General features: G+C 33.7%; 1 protein-coding gene across 1 annotated transcript; it reads left to right on the top strand.

The window, feature by feature from the left end:
* The first annotated feature begins 217 nt into the window (after positions 1 to 217).
* Positions 218 to 1,371, top strand: LOC149931608 (uncharacterized). Its single transcript, XM_090158013.1, has 4 exons — positions 218 to 307; positions 388 to 669; positions 720 to 970; positions 1,032 to 1,371. Exons 1-4 carry the CDS (start codon positions 218 to 220, stop codon positions 1,369 to 1,371), a joined length of 963 nt encoding a protein of 320 aa, XP_090014139.1.
* The last annotated feature ends 14,426 nt before the right edge of the window (positions 1,372 to 15,797 follow it).

The following is a 15,797-nucleotide window of genomic DNA, read 5'->3' as shown; positions in this document are numbered from 1 at the left end:
TCTCCGCTTTATTTTATATTTGTTTTTTAAAATGTTTTCCGCTCGGGTTTTAATATAAAAGCCTTTTACACTGCGTATCAGTGTGTCACTAATTTACCAGCTTTCAATCATGTAACTTGTTCTCATTATTTTTATAAATTAAAGCAATTTATCGTTTATTCGAGTTCCTTGATCATCACTGCGAAGCGCTGCTGCTATAAAACTTCAACACTCGTCTATGGCGTTACACGGTTCCGGGACTATTTATTGGGAAGACGTTTCAAATGTATCACCGATCATCAGCCTCTGGTCAGTCTCCTATCCGAAAGTAAACCAGTTCCCCAAATGGCGGCTGCAAGGATTCAAAGATAGGCACTCGCTTTATCAGCGTACGATTACAAAATCTAGTTTAAGAAAGGGATCCTTCACTCGAACGCAGATGCTCTAAGCCGTCTCCCACTCCAAACTCATCCTAACGAGCCACCACTACCAACAGAATATGTCCGTCTAATTAACGAGATCAACAAAATCCCGACGACGATAGATGATATTAGGCGAGCCACAGAACGAGACAATTTCCTAGTCAGAATACAGACAAGCGTAGTCAATGGATGGAAGAGTCAGGACAGCAAAGACCCAGATGCCAAAGTCTTCTACACCAGACGTAATGAACTCTCAACGATGCAAGGCGTATTGATGCTAGGACAACGTGTCGTAATTCCCGTGAATCTCGGACCCAGGATGTTGGAACAGCTACACGAGACACATCAAGGCATTGTACGTATGACGTCGCTTGCCCGTTCCATGTTCTGGTGGCCGAGATCACTGAATATAGCAAAGAATGCAAAGTCTGTCAGTCAGTAGCACCTGAACCCAAGAAAGAATACTCGCCGTGGCCTGCTGCGTCAGCTCCTTGGCACAGAGTCCATTGCGACTTCGTTGGCCCCATCGATAATAAATTCCTGCTCATCACCGTCGATGCACATTCCAAGTAGACGTCGTTGCCACGCCTTCTTCCGATATGGTCATTCGCTCACTACGTCCCAAAATAGCTCGTTTCGGAATCATTCGGACGCCACCTGCTTCACTAGCGACCAATTCAAGGACTTCACCGTGACGAATGGAATGAGACATATCACGACAGCTCTATATCACCCTCAAAGCAATGGTCAAGCCGAGAGAATGGTACGGACCATTAAAGGGTCACTAAAGAAACTAGCCGGCGGAAGCAGCATCGCAGTCGACACCTTGAATGAGGGTCTGCAAGCATTCACCACTGGCACGCTCGAACAAAGGCTATGTCGTATACTGATGTGGCACAGACGAACTCCACTAGCCTGTGGAAAGTCGAAACACAACAGAGGACTTAAAAATGACTTAACTGAGAGTTGATTGTGGGTTAAATATTTATATTAAAACATCATTTAATTAAGACTACAATTTATTCTCATATGGGAAGACTTATTTCTATGGACGTTAATGACTTAATTGAGGGCTCATTAAAATAATTAAGTCTCAAATAGAAAGACTTCTATGTCTCAGCAGAATTGAAAGAGCTGATTGAGATGTTTCTACAAATTGAGATTTAAGACTTTCAAACCAATTTATTTGTATAATTACTTGTATGAGACTCAATTAAAAATCTCGTTTTCATGTGTCTGCTTAATGATAAGGATGTGTACAACTGATTATGTACAAAAAAGTAATTTTTTCTCTCTTGAAGATCTACCAGTCCAAGTAATTCACGAATTGGTATTTTTAATGTTTTTAATTTCTTTTACGATTAATTTTTTGCATCCTTTTGTAATGGACGTTTTTACTTTTTAGCAATTTCAAATTTTCCTTGAATCAATTTAGCTAAACAGAAATTTTCCGTGGTGTGAATATGTGTAATAAATTGAAACTTATTTTAAACCACAGAATTATAATTGTTTCTTTAATGTTTTAAGAGACATTTGTAACTTGAGCTTGTAACATCAATACCAAAGATATTATTTACATTAATTTGAAACTTATTTAGTTGCCTTCTATAATGTTACAAGGCTCAATAATGAATTGCTTATCTTTTACCAAAACATTGTAAGAGAGCATATACATATTTTCAATTGGAATGGCTAATATTTCAGAATTATTCTGGAATAGTTTGACAGCCGAGTGGGTTACATTCGATTTGGAGGTTGTTGTGAATGGTGTTGTGCAGTCATATTTCTGTACAACTGAACTGGTATGTGTTTCAAATAAAACTTAACATGGTCAAAACATTTCGAATCATTGTGCTTAAAGGAAACTACTGTGCTGTCATGCCTCTTTGATCAGTAATATTTTTCACTATAAAAAATTACATTATTTTTCTTTAGGCGTAGAAAAGTTTTAAAATTAAACAGGTCATCACCTAAAATTTTTAACAAACATTCACGGACGTATAATTCATTTATATTTTCACAAAATGAGCCAACAGCATAAATTTTGTCCGATATTTTTTCCACCGTCTTCACTTTCTGTCCTTTTTCACTCATTTTGTTACAAAATTGCCAAACTGGAGAGTTACGTTCTATATTTTCTAAAACTATGCTAATTGCATTTGTAATTTGAGTGTGGGAATATCAGGTTCCACGTACAAATTACAATACTGCTCCATTCATATCTTCAAATGAAAAGCAACTGGTCACCCATAACGGTCCTAAGGCATGAACGTAATTTGCTTTGTGTAATAGTTGATGTACATTGGCAGAGATATGCCATTTACCATATAGCTTTTCAAACTCCATCACAAGTAGAACTAACAATCTTTTTGAGAGAACTAATTCATTTATAACTATGCTGTTTTTGTTGAGTATGTATATTGCCATAACCAGGCCCATATAATGCTCAAAAAGGGTTTCGTCCATCACGTTATATAACACTGGCAAAGAGTAGTAGAAAAACCAGTTTCTCCATTCTGTTGCCTTCCAATAACTACTGTCACTGATAGACCGTGGACACCTTTGAACAAAACTTGGAGGTCAAATTTTAATTAGTGATTCGTCTATTTGTTATTTAGAATTGCTCATTGAAAATGGGAGAGTTGAATACTGAGTATCAAACCATCCTGTATATAGAACATTTTTAATACATCCTAGGTAAACCGCATACATCGAATCAATTGCGGTTGATGATACTACATCAGACACTAATCTTGATAATAATTCTATTGGATTCTAAAGCTTCTTTTCCTAATGTTATCATCTCATCATGCATTCGAAGTGGTTTATCTATCTCGTTTTCTAGAAATGGGTAAACACGTACGTGAGATTTCTCATTAATGGTAAAGGTGTCTCCTCTTTGTTTGCACATTGGGCAACCATATGCACCATTAAACTGAATCATATTCAGGCAAAGACATTTGGCTGGTAGGTCACAAGTGCCACATAAGAGTATACCATGAATAACTTGGGGTTCTCTTGAATCAGGACTGGTTACTTCAATACCTCTCATTAACTCTGTGAATGATGAATGTAATGTTTTTAAAAATAAGTTGATGTTGGGTTTGGATTGTCCAATCCAAATTCCAGCAAAGAGAGTATTCTCTTTTCTGCATCGTAAATATGTTGGAAGCTCTAATATACGAAGGAACATTGGCCATATGCTCTTCTTTGAAGATTTAAAGAGAGGTATTCCATCAGTATACCACATCAGTGAGATGTGGTTTTTTAATGAAAAACTGTCCAGGCTTCAACTTGGATTTATATGCATGTCCATCATATACATCTTCCAGTGTGTCCCTCTCATGTTCCCTTGAAAATCGGGAGTTAATATTATTTAGAAACCCTTTTCTAGAAAACAGCCTTTTTAGTTGAGACAAAACATTTAGTTCCATAAGGTATGACACATTTTTTTCTAGCTTAAAGTCTGCATTACAAAACTCGCATACTAAACCAACTGTATTAACAGCCTTTGCTGAACAAACTGAACAAAGCTTATGAGTTGTGCTAGGCAAATTAAGTATTTTGAAATATTATCTGAATTTATATAGAGATATGGGGCAATAGTTTGGTCTTATGGAATGAAGGTTTATCAATGCAAGTAGGTCTTCAATAGCTTCGCCAGTTAAACTGTGTCTTGTTGTAAACAAAAGAATCGCCACTAAACTTTCTGCGAGAGTTAAAGGTGCATTATTATAAAGAGGTATATGCCCAGGATCATAATCTGCAAAATCATCATCATCCGATGAACCTGATAGCCCACTCTCTTCATGATATTCAATGTCTGGTGGTTCTTCCTAGCTACGGTCCGGTGGTTCTTCATTGCTACGTTGCGGTGGTTCTTCATTGCTACGGTTCGGTGGTTCTTCATTGCTACGGTTCCGTGGTTGTTCACAACCAAGCTTTTCACCTGAATTTGAGTTGCCTCTACCATTTAGAATAGACTCATTGTTTTGATTACTGTTCTTAATTTCAGTTAATCCTTCTCCACTATTGTTCCCAGCTAGAATTTTTTTCTGGTAATTATTATCTAAACCTAGGCAAACTCTCTTGGTAGCTGTATTGCATTGCGTTTGATCTTGTAATGAAATAAAGGAACACTGGTTAAAGAGCAGTATAACAAAAATATCTAGGCTAATTATAGCCATCTCACTTTCTCACCTTTTGATTTCTTTATTTGGTTAATATAATAATATTTGGTAGACTTTGGAATGCTACTGATAGGATTTGAGTTTGAAAGAAATTTGGAATAGTTTTTGATCTCTTTTAAAGGATTGAACATTTTAAAGATTGAAAAAAAGTAATTCTAGGTTGAAAAAATTATTTAAGTACTTTGCTTACTGATCAGGGTTCTGATATCAAATCTAGATTTAGTTTAAATCCATTTTGTGCAATGTATAAATTTAAGTTAAATATTAAACAGAAAATACAAAAGCTCATTCTTAAGCTGCCATCTTAAATCTTTGTTTCAACCTTAGACCCAGCAAAAAATTAAAAGTCGCCAGCGCGGTTCTCAAAATAATTCCAACAGCCGCAGATGATGTTCGGCGTATTTAAAATTTATCTGGGCCGAATTTAAAATCTACCAAAATGGCTCGGGAAAAATTCACTGACGTTTCCCTGACTTTATAGATTTTTTTTCAAATTCCATGACTTTTCCTTGACTTTTGGGGTTCCTTTTTTAAATTTCCCGACTTTTCCCTGATTTCTATGTTTTTCCTGACGCGTGGCAACCCTGTGCCATGCTGTATTGAAAGTTTTAAAATCTCCAGACTTCAATGATGGTTTTTGGGTCAGTTCAGTTCACTTTAAAATTAACATACACTTAGAATTAATTTTATCTCAAATAAAAATTCAAAGTATATTATTTAGCATATATATACCTAATAAATTTTACTTATTTAATCTAAATAAAATACAAGTTACTTTTATTCAAATTCAAATTTAATGTAAGTATATTGACAGTATATTCAAGTGAACTGAACTGAACCAAAATTAGCCAGCTAAGCCTATGGCTATTTAGAAACCATAGCTGGCTGTATTAGAGAGAGCTCTGTATTGTTGTGTAAGCCATGGACTAATGAGTAAGCTGATCAATTTTGTTTTTGAGTAGATAGATAGATCTAGCGTTATGTAGTATTAGTACTACAAATTAAGAAGTTTAAAATATTTTATGTAAAATGTCTAAGAGCAGTAAAATCACTCATATGTTGGTCATGTGGATTAAAACTAAAAAAGTGGCGTCGCTAGCGCTATCTGCAGTTAGGGCAGCAGATAGAGTGGTATGGACAACAACCAATATAAATTGGAAATCAGGGAAATTAAAAGGAAGAATATTGAAAATAGGCACTGGTATGTATGTTTTATGTGCTTTCTATCTGGTAAATAAATTTAAATCTGCATTATTTTAGAGGATGAAATTAAAAAAGAAGAGAAACATTTGTGGAAGACTTAGCTAAAGAAGCAGCAAAGGAAACAAATGTTTCAACTGCTAAAAGAACTAAAATAATTAAAGATGTGAAAACATTAGTTGAAAGAAATGAAATGGAATCAATTCTTAACATTGATAACGTTATAAATATGTGGTCACCACCTGAAATTATTACAACACCGATGTTTCCAACTCCGACATTGCCATTAGTCAACTTTGATCGGTCAGATCTGATGCAAGGAGTTGCACTAGCATTGGGGTGTCTTCTACTGATAATCCAATATTGGTAAATAAATTCCAATATTTTAAAGTTATTAGATATTTATACATTATACATATAGACAGGAAACTCAACTGATCAACTACTAGAGTTATCGCCCAGCGTTTCACCAGAAACAGTACCATGCATGTACGTAAGATATATTTACTATGGATGAAATTAAATTGTCAATGTTCAAATTCATTATTTTAATTGGGTGTGGGGTACTTTTAATTGAATGTGTGTTGCTTGTATATTAGAGATTCTAATGTTGTTTCATCTGAAAAAGCAATGTAATTAGCTAAACAATTTGAATTTAGCTATACCTAGCTTTTAATTGAATGTTTGGTTTTTTTATTAGGGGTTCTGATGTTGTTTCATCTGAAAAATTAAAGTATGCTAAAAAATTTAAATTAATAACATTCAATTACAAGCTAGCTAATGTTTTTTATTAGCGTTCCTGGTGAAGTTAACTACAGCGGCCTTATGGTTTTTAATATGTTTTGGGTTGCTCATGGTAGACCTTATCACGTAGATAGCGAGGGTATTATTTATTTTGGCCGGAAATGAAGATTACATTTAATTTAATTTTAAAATTTTGGAAAATTTTAGAATTTAGTTACGTTTATTACTTTTTTGGATGTGTGGTCGCCTACACCACGGTTTGCTAAAAATTCTTTGGTTAGATTCTGTCTTTGTTTTTATTAGGTGTTGTTTCTGTTTTGGTAGACCACACGGACTAGATTGTAGAATAACTGCCGCCATCCGAGTTTTATTTTATTAAAAAGGGTAAGATGGGGATTATTTTAATGTGACATTTTTTGGCGAAAATGATTATTCCCGAACATATGATTTTTCAAAAATTTTGATTTTACAGAGATTTTTTTCCCTAGTACGATTTTTTAAATTCATAGATTTTAGTACGTTTTTAATAACGTAGAGCTGATGAATAAAAAGAAAAAAATGTGAAAAGCAAAACAGTACTAACTTACTAAAGGTTGGGAATTGTTGCCGTATTTCACAGCATTTTAGCCGTTCTTTAAACCATTTTTACCATATTTAAACCATTTTAGCCGCTTTTACCAAAATACATTAAATTTTAGAAATATACGAGGGTTTTATGTTTGGTATTTTAGTACGTTTTCAGTTGTTAGTAGTGTTTCTCATTTAAATTACATAACATTCGTCCTCAGCCCTACATTATCCTAAACGTATTAAAACCCAGACGATTCAGTGAGTTTTAATTTTTGTTGCGATTTCAGTTGATACGATTTCATTAGGTAGGATTTGTTCCAGATTATAAGAATGGGGCGGGGTGGTGGCGTCAGGCGCCAACATATTGAAAAACGTGTGGTGTCGGTGGATACACGACGAAACCTTTGCAACAAAAACATGACTAATCCCTAAAAATATCAACATTTTTAAATTAAGTTAATTACAAAAAATATTCATTTGCGGCCAAAATAAAAATTACTTTTGTAATCTCCGCGTCAAATTCTACATTATTAGCCAAAAAAACCAAAAAAACATAAGGCCACTGTAGTTTAATTTTATCCTAGCTTATATTGCCCTTTTAATTATATTTAAGTATGACAACTAAAACTAAAATTTTAAGAATTATTATAGTGAAGGATTTATCCATGATGAAATGTTTGGCAATGATGAAGAGAGTAGAGAAAGCCTATGCAGAGAGTACTTACATCACTTGATCATATATTCTATTATATAAAAACCATTTATTGTGCACAATATTAAAAACAAAGTTCGTAAGTGCCGAATATACAGTAGTGTCAGTGCGATGCCACACAACATCACCCATGCCTTTTCCATAGTCAGGACATTGTTTTTAATATTGTGCTTAATAAATTTGTTAAACTGTATTTAGTTTCTGTGTACAAGTAGGGATAAATAATATATTCATTTCATTATATACTTTTAACTAATTGTTTTAGTCAGTCAAAAGAAACTGAAAAGGAATTGTCAGATTTTTTTTGTTCAGGTAATACTAGTTTTCCGTTGGTTTTGAGTTATATTTATTTTATTAAATTAATAGTTTTATGTTATCCATTGTAGCAACTCAATCAAACATCCAGTTTCTTGAGAAACTTGTTAATATTAAAAAAAAATCTCAGGATGAAACTCTGGTAAGCAACATTCACTTTAATAACCCTAATTACTGTTAATTTATTAAAAAAAAATTGTGTAGGAAACAAGTGCAACTGAAAGCTCCGTATATGAAAGCCTTGAGGCTAATTACCAAAAGGTGAAGTAATTTCGTAATTATGACACACAATCTTAATTCTTTTATGTAGGTGGAACTGTTTCCAGGCTCAAAAGTTTGGATCTCTGAAGATCAATTAACCATTATTAAACTGATGTCGGATAAAGATCCAGCCAAAATTATCAGGAAACTTTTGGAAACGATTTTTCCATTCCCCCAACTCGCTAAATTTAGTGCACAAGGGAAGAGAAAAACCAATGGATTACCGAAGAATATTTCGGATGCAGTGAAAAGTAAACATCACAACAATTTTTTAATAAGCCTAGCAAAGTTTAAATTAATAAATTTACCTTCAGTGTTTATAGTTCAATACACAGAACAAAATAGTATTAGTGACACAGAATTGTCATGAATTGTAAACAACAAGTGTGGACGTGTTCGACAATTGATGAAACATTTAGAGAAAACTAAGCACAAATTTTTTTATTTGTTACATTTTATATTATTTTAAAATTAATTACACGTTCAAAAGTTTTGAACGAAAACTGTGTACATTATTGTATAAATAAACAAATCTTAAAAGGCAATCTCCTTCAAATCACAAAAAGTGGGTCTAAATTGAGTCTTACAAATCTTTTAGGGTGAGCCTAAATTAAGTCTCCTTCAAATCACAAGAAGCACGTCTAAATTGAGTCTCTTGCTAGGCGAGCCTAAGCTGAATCTCATTCAAATCACTAAAAGTGGGTCTAAATCGAGTCTCTTACAAATCACTAAAAGTGGGTCTAAATTGAGTCTCTTACAAATCATTAAAAGTGGGTCTAAATTGAGTCTTTTACAAATCACAAAAACGAAGTCTTAATGAAGTCTTACACAAGTTACCAAAAGAGGGTCTTAATGAAGTCTTAGACCAGTCACCAAGAGCTGGTCTTAATTAAATCTTGAACAAACCTCAGAAACAGGTCTATATCTAGTATAAAATAAGTCTTACTATAAGCTGTTTTTAATACACCCAAATAAGCCTTAATCAAGTATATATTTAAGTATATTTTAAGTCTGGTTTTTTAACTGAGGTTGACTTACTTGGGACTTATATTCAACCTAAAATAAGACTTTTTCAATCTTTTTTTTCGAACCATATTTTTGGTAAGGGCCGCCTTTGGAAATCAAGGTGGCAAAAAAATTATTGAACAGTCAGATCTTCTTCTAGCCAGGGGCTGGACTTTAAAAAAGGAAATAACAAGAATCTATTTAAAACGCTGAGAAACACCGACTGGTCGGGAGTTTTCGCAATCTGACGTTAATGAAGCGGTCGAATGGCTTCCCAGGTAGCAAAATCTCGTTGATAAACCGTTTGTGAATCGTTGAAACTATGTTGAGAGATAAACGTTATGAAATGGTTGACGATGTCACCAAAATAGACGGTTTATAAAACGGTTGATATTAAGTCTTTTAATACTAACAGAAACCCAAGTATAAACGTTATTTGATTAACGTCTATTAAACGTCAATATGAAATGTTATTAAAACTATTAAACGATGCATAATGAACCTAATATAAACGTTATGGGACTAAAGTCGATTAAACGTCGGTTTTGAACATTTTGTAAATTACTCAACTAGATAGGGTACCCGATATTTCCCGGGAATATGCAGCACAACAGCTCTAAAGATTTTTCCCTTAGGTATATACCTTTCACCATATAGTGCAGGGAATTACCTTATAAAAAGCGGCAGTGGCATACAAGGTCACAGTCGAAACGAAAGTACAACGGTGCCGTAACTTTCTCCACGCCTGGCACCGTACCCCATATAACCAACTGATTTATGCAAATTTAAACAATTATACGTTGATAACACAATAATGTTCCTTTTATAACAAGGCCTAGTGTCAATAGAAGAAGGCTTTTAAAAAACATTACTATACCTTAATCGTTTTCGGTGTGTAGGGCCAAAGAATGAAGAAACTCGGTCTTTTGGCTAAGACCAAAGTGTAGTATCTTATGTATAGCGGATATACCTCATTTTTAAATTAATCCAATTAATTAAAGATGTTTTGCCGACCGTAACCGTTGAAAACCACAGTCAGGGAACCATGAGATAGTATACCAAATTTGGTCGACCTAAGTTGAAAACTGTAGATTCCTATAGCGGACAAACAAACATATAAATACAGTTTATATTTAGTTAAATATTAACCACTTCTATAACATGTTTTAATTAGAATATTTTTATTAAAACATGTTTAAGAAGTGGTTAATATTTAACTAAATATAAACTTTTATTATTAGTTAGATTAAAAAAATTAGTTGATAGCAAAAAACATAACAACGTCTCATGTTTGTCAAAAGATATATCCTTAAAAAGTTAAATAATATAACGTTATTTTAACCTTAATATCCACATTAAAAGTGACGTTTTTGAATGTGATAAATATAATGTAAATAACGTGGTTTTTTCAACCTAACTATTTTGATGAAAACATGAGTTCTAAAAGAGGTCAATATTTTACTAAATATAAACGTTTATAATTAGTGGGATAATAACCATTAAACGTTATTTTGACCAAAAACCAAATATTGACCATTTTACAAACGTTATTTTGCTACCTGGGTTGTTTGTAAAATTAATAGTGCAATAATACCCAAAGTTCGAAAAAGAGACCACGTTACCCTACTTGATTCAGTAATGATCTAAAAAAGGCTCTATCGCAAAAATTATATTTTCACAAGAAATTCCGCAGAAAAGGTAATCCTATGGACCTTACAACATTCAAGGATATCCGAAAAAAATGTCAGAAGCTATTAAATCATGACAATAAATTGCAAGAAAACTCGATCGTTGGCGATCTAAAGGCAAACCCCAGCAAATTATTCAAGTTCGTAAATAACAGAATTAAAGGAGAAAATGCCAATATTGTTTTGAAGAAAATGCCAACTTTATATCTGATACCGAAACAATCGCCTTAAAATTCCGATAACACTTTTCTAATATAGCTGGCAACAGTTTAAATGATGGTATATCTAATCAATCGCAATGCTTTAGTACCGTTCATGAGAATTCCTTTAGTAAACTTCAATTTCATGAAAACGATATTCGTGACGCCATAAAGATTCTAGAGCCAAAAAAGCATCCGGAGTAGATAGCGTTCCAGCAGTCATTATTAATGGATGCCAAGTTATTTTCATTCCACTTTTGCCTTTTATATATTATGTTTCCCATAACTCTGGCGTTTTTCCTACTTGCTGGAAGACGTTACTAATTATTCCGCTATATAAAAAACGATATAAAGGGAATATTGAGAACTATCGCCCGTTATCGGTCCTAAGCGTGTTTTCGAAGATCTTTGAGATAATTATCCACAAATACCTATCACTGTGGTTTACGCCTTTTTTAAGCAACAACCAGGACGGGTTTTGTGCCACCTGGCCTCATTCCTCAACGCTGTAATTCCTTCTATTGAGAATCAAGGACAAGTCGATGTAATCTATTTGGATTTTAGCAAAGCGTTTGATAAAATGTACCATCATATATTATTGCAAAAGCTATAATCTTATGGACTGGGCGGAAGTCTCCGTTATTGGTTCTTATCGTATCTCTCAAACCGTCGGAATATTCTGAAGATAAATCAATCAATATGGAAAAATAGATCAACTGAGGGCTATGCAAGACTCTTGTAAGAATACAAAGGCCTAAAATAGCCAAGCTTTGATGTTCATTTTGAAGTAACATAGATTTTGTGAATTCATTTGTTAGCAATTAGGAAATATGACCACTTTAAGTTTATGCTATTGAACCAGGAGAAAGGCTGACTTTAACTTTGTGGTAAGATTAATTTATTTTGTTGACTTGTATTATTCTTTAATTTTATTTTTTCATGGTTCCTTAAAACAGTAACCTGGCTACAGGTGATAGTTATCCATCAATGGCATTTGCATTTCGTGTTGGAGTGCCAATAGTTCATAATATAGTAAAAGAAACATGTATGGCTATTTGGGAATGTCTCCAACCAATTTATATACCTGTATTTAAATTAATTGAATTTATTAAGGATCTGAAATAAAATAAAAATTACATTAGGCACCTGATGAACATACATGGGAAAATGTAGCCCTCAATTTTAAAAAAAAACGTTGGAATTACCCTTTGTGTTGCGGTGCCGTGCGGTTGATGGAAAACCCGTCATGATTCAACAGCCTGCAAAGTCATGAACATTGTACCACAATTACAAAGTATAGTTCTTATAATTTATTAAAAAAAAATTTAAGTGTTTTATAATTGTTTTGTAAACTACAGTTTAAAGTTTTAATTCAATTTTTTTAAAGGCTGTAATTGATGCCACATACAAATTTTTAAATGTTGATGTTGGAGCGTATGGCTCACATTCTGATGGTGGTATTTTCAAGGCTTCACAGTTTGGCCAAGCTCTTCAGAAAAATAAAGCTCATTTGCCGAAACCATCATTCTTGCCAAATAGTGATTTATATGTCCCTCATGTGCTAGTAGGAGATGGGGCATTCCAGTTACTACCTCAATTTATGCGTCCATACCCAGGAAAAGAGTTGGACCCTGATCGTAGAATCTTTAACTACAGGTAAGGTATGTTAGGTTTAATTCATAACTGCATGATGTATTTTTAATAACTTTTGCTTTTTATAATAGCTTATTAATAGCATTAGTAATATAAGTTGAAGTATGACAATTAGTATAAATTATCTCCAAAATCATTTTCTGAGTTATTAAGTTCCGTACATAGGTCATATCAGTGGTGTTTTAGGATTTTGTTTCGGAGAGGGCATACAATGAAAAAAAAACATTGTATGTACATCCATAAGTTTCGGTTATAAATTATGCCAGCGCAAGGCCAATAATGTACCAGTCAGTTCCGTTGCAGTTTTGAGTCGGAGTTGGGGAAAGAGTGTCAGTGGTTACATTACAGTGTTAAAACAATGGAGTGTCATATTCTGGGTACGTTACTTGTGTTATTAGTTATTCTAAAGTTTCTACTTTTGTTAGACTAGAAATTTATGTAGTTTTTTTGAACTCTTGCATAGGCTGTGTAGTTAAAAGGCCTTTGGCATTTTGGCAGCACCCTGGCGAGTATTTTGTAGGTCACTTCTTCTGAAGCCAAAGAATGTGGATCATGTAATAAAAGTCTAGGTTATTTTGCACCATTTGCTTTTGAAAGAGGAAGAAGGCGAGAAAAATAAATATTATTGTCCAAATGGGTATGCTCATTCAGCAAATTCTTTTGGGGAACGTAATTCCCGGAACCTGGCATGAAGAACTAACTAATGAACCAGCTGAGGCTTTTGTCGCGCAAAGGGCAACTTCTGCTAAAAATTATACTGCCGAGGTCTTTCATGTAAGAAGAGCGGTGAGATAGAATGACTGTGAGCTCTGTCAGGTGTTGAAAAGAAATGCCAGAAATGAAATTGTAAATAAGTAGTTTTAAAATAAAAATTAAATTTTTATTTAAGTATATGTACTTTTACTTTGTACAGTAAATAAATGCACTTTGTACAATTTTGTACAAAAAATAAATGTTCAAAATACAAAGTTTTATTTTTTGCCACTCTTATGCAATCATTATTCCCAGCACTCCAAATTCCCAATTTTTCCTTTCTTCAATAGGTATTTTCTTGAGCAGTCGTGTTACATATCTGCCAAATTCAGAGTCCTCTGTATCCACCTGGCTCAACTCTCTTATAAAAAAGGTTTAAACATATAATATACCATTATTTTAAAAGGTGTGTTTTTAACTAGTTGTCATTGTGAGCGCTTCTAAAATTTCATGGGGAGCAAGAACTGTTTGAATCTTCATTCGTTTTCTTTTTCTTTGACATACTACCATTTCCCTAAAAAACTTTTCCACATGGCTTTTTACCTATACCTTGGTCTTGCAGTTCTTTGTTTACTTTACCATTTTCACGTGAGACCTTAAGAATTTTCAAAAACACCAACATTACATCCGCTTTCACAGTCCTTTACTTCTTCGAACTCTAGACCACCCCAGTCATGAATAGAGTCATCGCCTCTGCCACAATCAAAAGAAGTAGACCCCAAACTTTCTTCCATTTCAAAATTAGAAGATGTACTATAGAGATAAAGAGGAATAAACCATTACACTAATTTTAATGTTTTTCGCGATATTACCACTTATTAATTACTCTCTTCTTCCAACAGTGTCCTTCAAGATTTTAAGCGATTTGAAGAAAGGCCATTGTACATCTTCAAATAATTCATCATTGAGCTCAGCACCACTTTTCGTAATAGTAACTGACTGGTAATGGATCAGGAATTGATCATAAAGAGTTTTCCAAAGTTTTTGGATTCGTCAACTTAAATAAGTAAATTAAAAAAATTATAATAACATTTTTAAGACTTTTTGAAAACTATGGTTTACCTGTAATTTCCATTTCCTTAGCTACTTGTTTCCAAATTACAGCCTTCATATTAACACATCTATAATCTTGCAGATATCCATTCCACAAAGCTTCTTTTGTCTGGATTATTTGAATCAACTCTTTAGTTGAATTTTTTTATGTGACATTATGAGTTTGGAATTTTTGCGTCCACACAAATCCAAAATACGCGGACCAAAATAGCAGATAGTTTCTTCGATCTTTTTCATTGGTTTAAAAATTCTGTAAAGTCAAGCTTTCGATGAAAATATCTAGTCGAGTTAAAAATCTTAATTCAAATCGCATTCGAAAACTGCGTTGATAAAGATTAAGTCTTAATCTTTGGGAGTTTCAATCTTGATCGAAAATGGGGCTTAAAGGCCTCGACATGAATGGTAAATTTATTGAAATATCTCTTAACTGATCTTGCAAGTGACGTAAAAAAGGCTCTAACGATAAATTGAAAAGGTACATGTAGGAGGAAAGTGGATCACCTTGACGTATACCTTTTTGGATTTTAATTTTTGACGTTAGAGTGCCGTTTAACTTAACGCTGGCTTCCGCAGATTTGTACGTGGCCCTGATTAATCTCGTAATATTCTGCCCAAAACCTACATGATCAAGAATTTTTAACAAATACTCATGATTTACACGATCGAACGCTTTCCTTTGATCAAGCGATACAATAGCGAGTGGGTCGTTGCGTTTAACGTAATATTGAATTAGGTCACAAGCTATTGCGATGTTAGAACTTATTGAGCGCCCCGGGATACTTGAGGTTTGATCTTCACTAAAATCTTTACCTTTTTTTGAAAATTAACACAATGATGGCAGTTACAAATGAACTTGGTATCTCGTTGAGTTTTAAAATTGTGTAGTAGGATTCTTTTGTAAGCCCATGTAGACTTGTTGATTTGCGCTTCGGTAAGTTTTTCATAACCTCATTTTTCTTTGGTCGGGTTGGCATTGCAGCTATTCTTTTCCTCTGACGTGAGGTTTGGAAGGATCTCATGATATGTATCATTTATTTCCACAGGTTATTGTT

This window comes from Leiobunum rupestre, chromosome 9 (assembly GCF_980474605.1).
Source record: "Leiobunum rupestre chromosome 9, qqLeiRupe1.1.hap1, whole genome shotgun sequence".
In the NCBI taxonomy this organism is placed as follows: Eukaryota; Metazoa; Arthropoda; class Arachnida; order Opiliones; family Sclerosomatidae; genus Leiobunum; species Leiobunum rupestre.
This window is presented reverse-complemented; position numbering and strand designations above follow the sequence as displayed.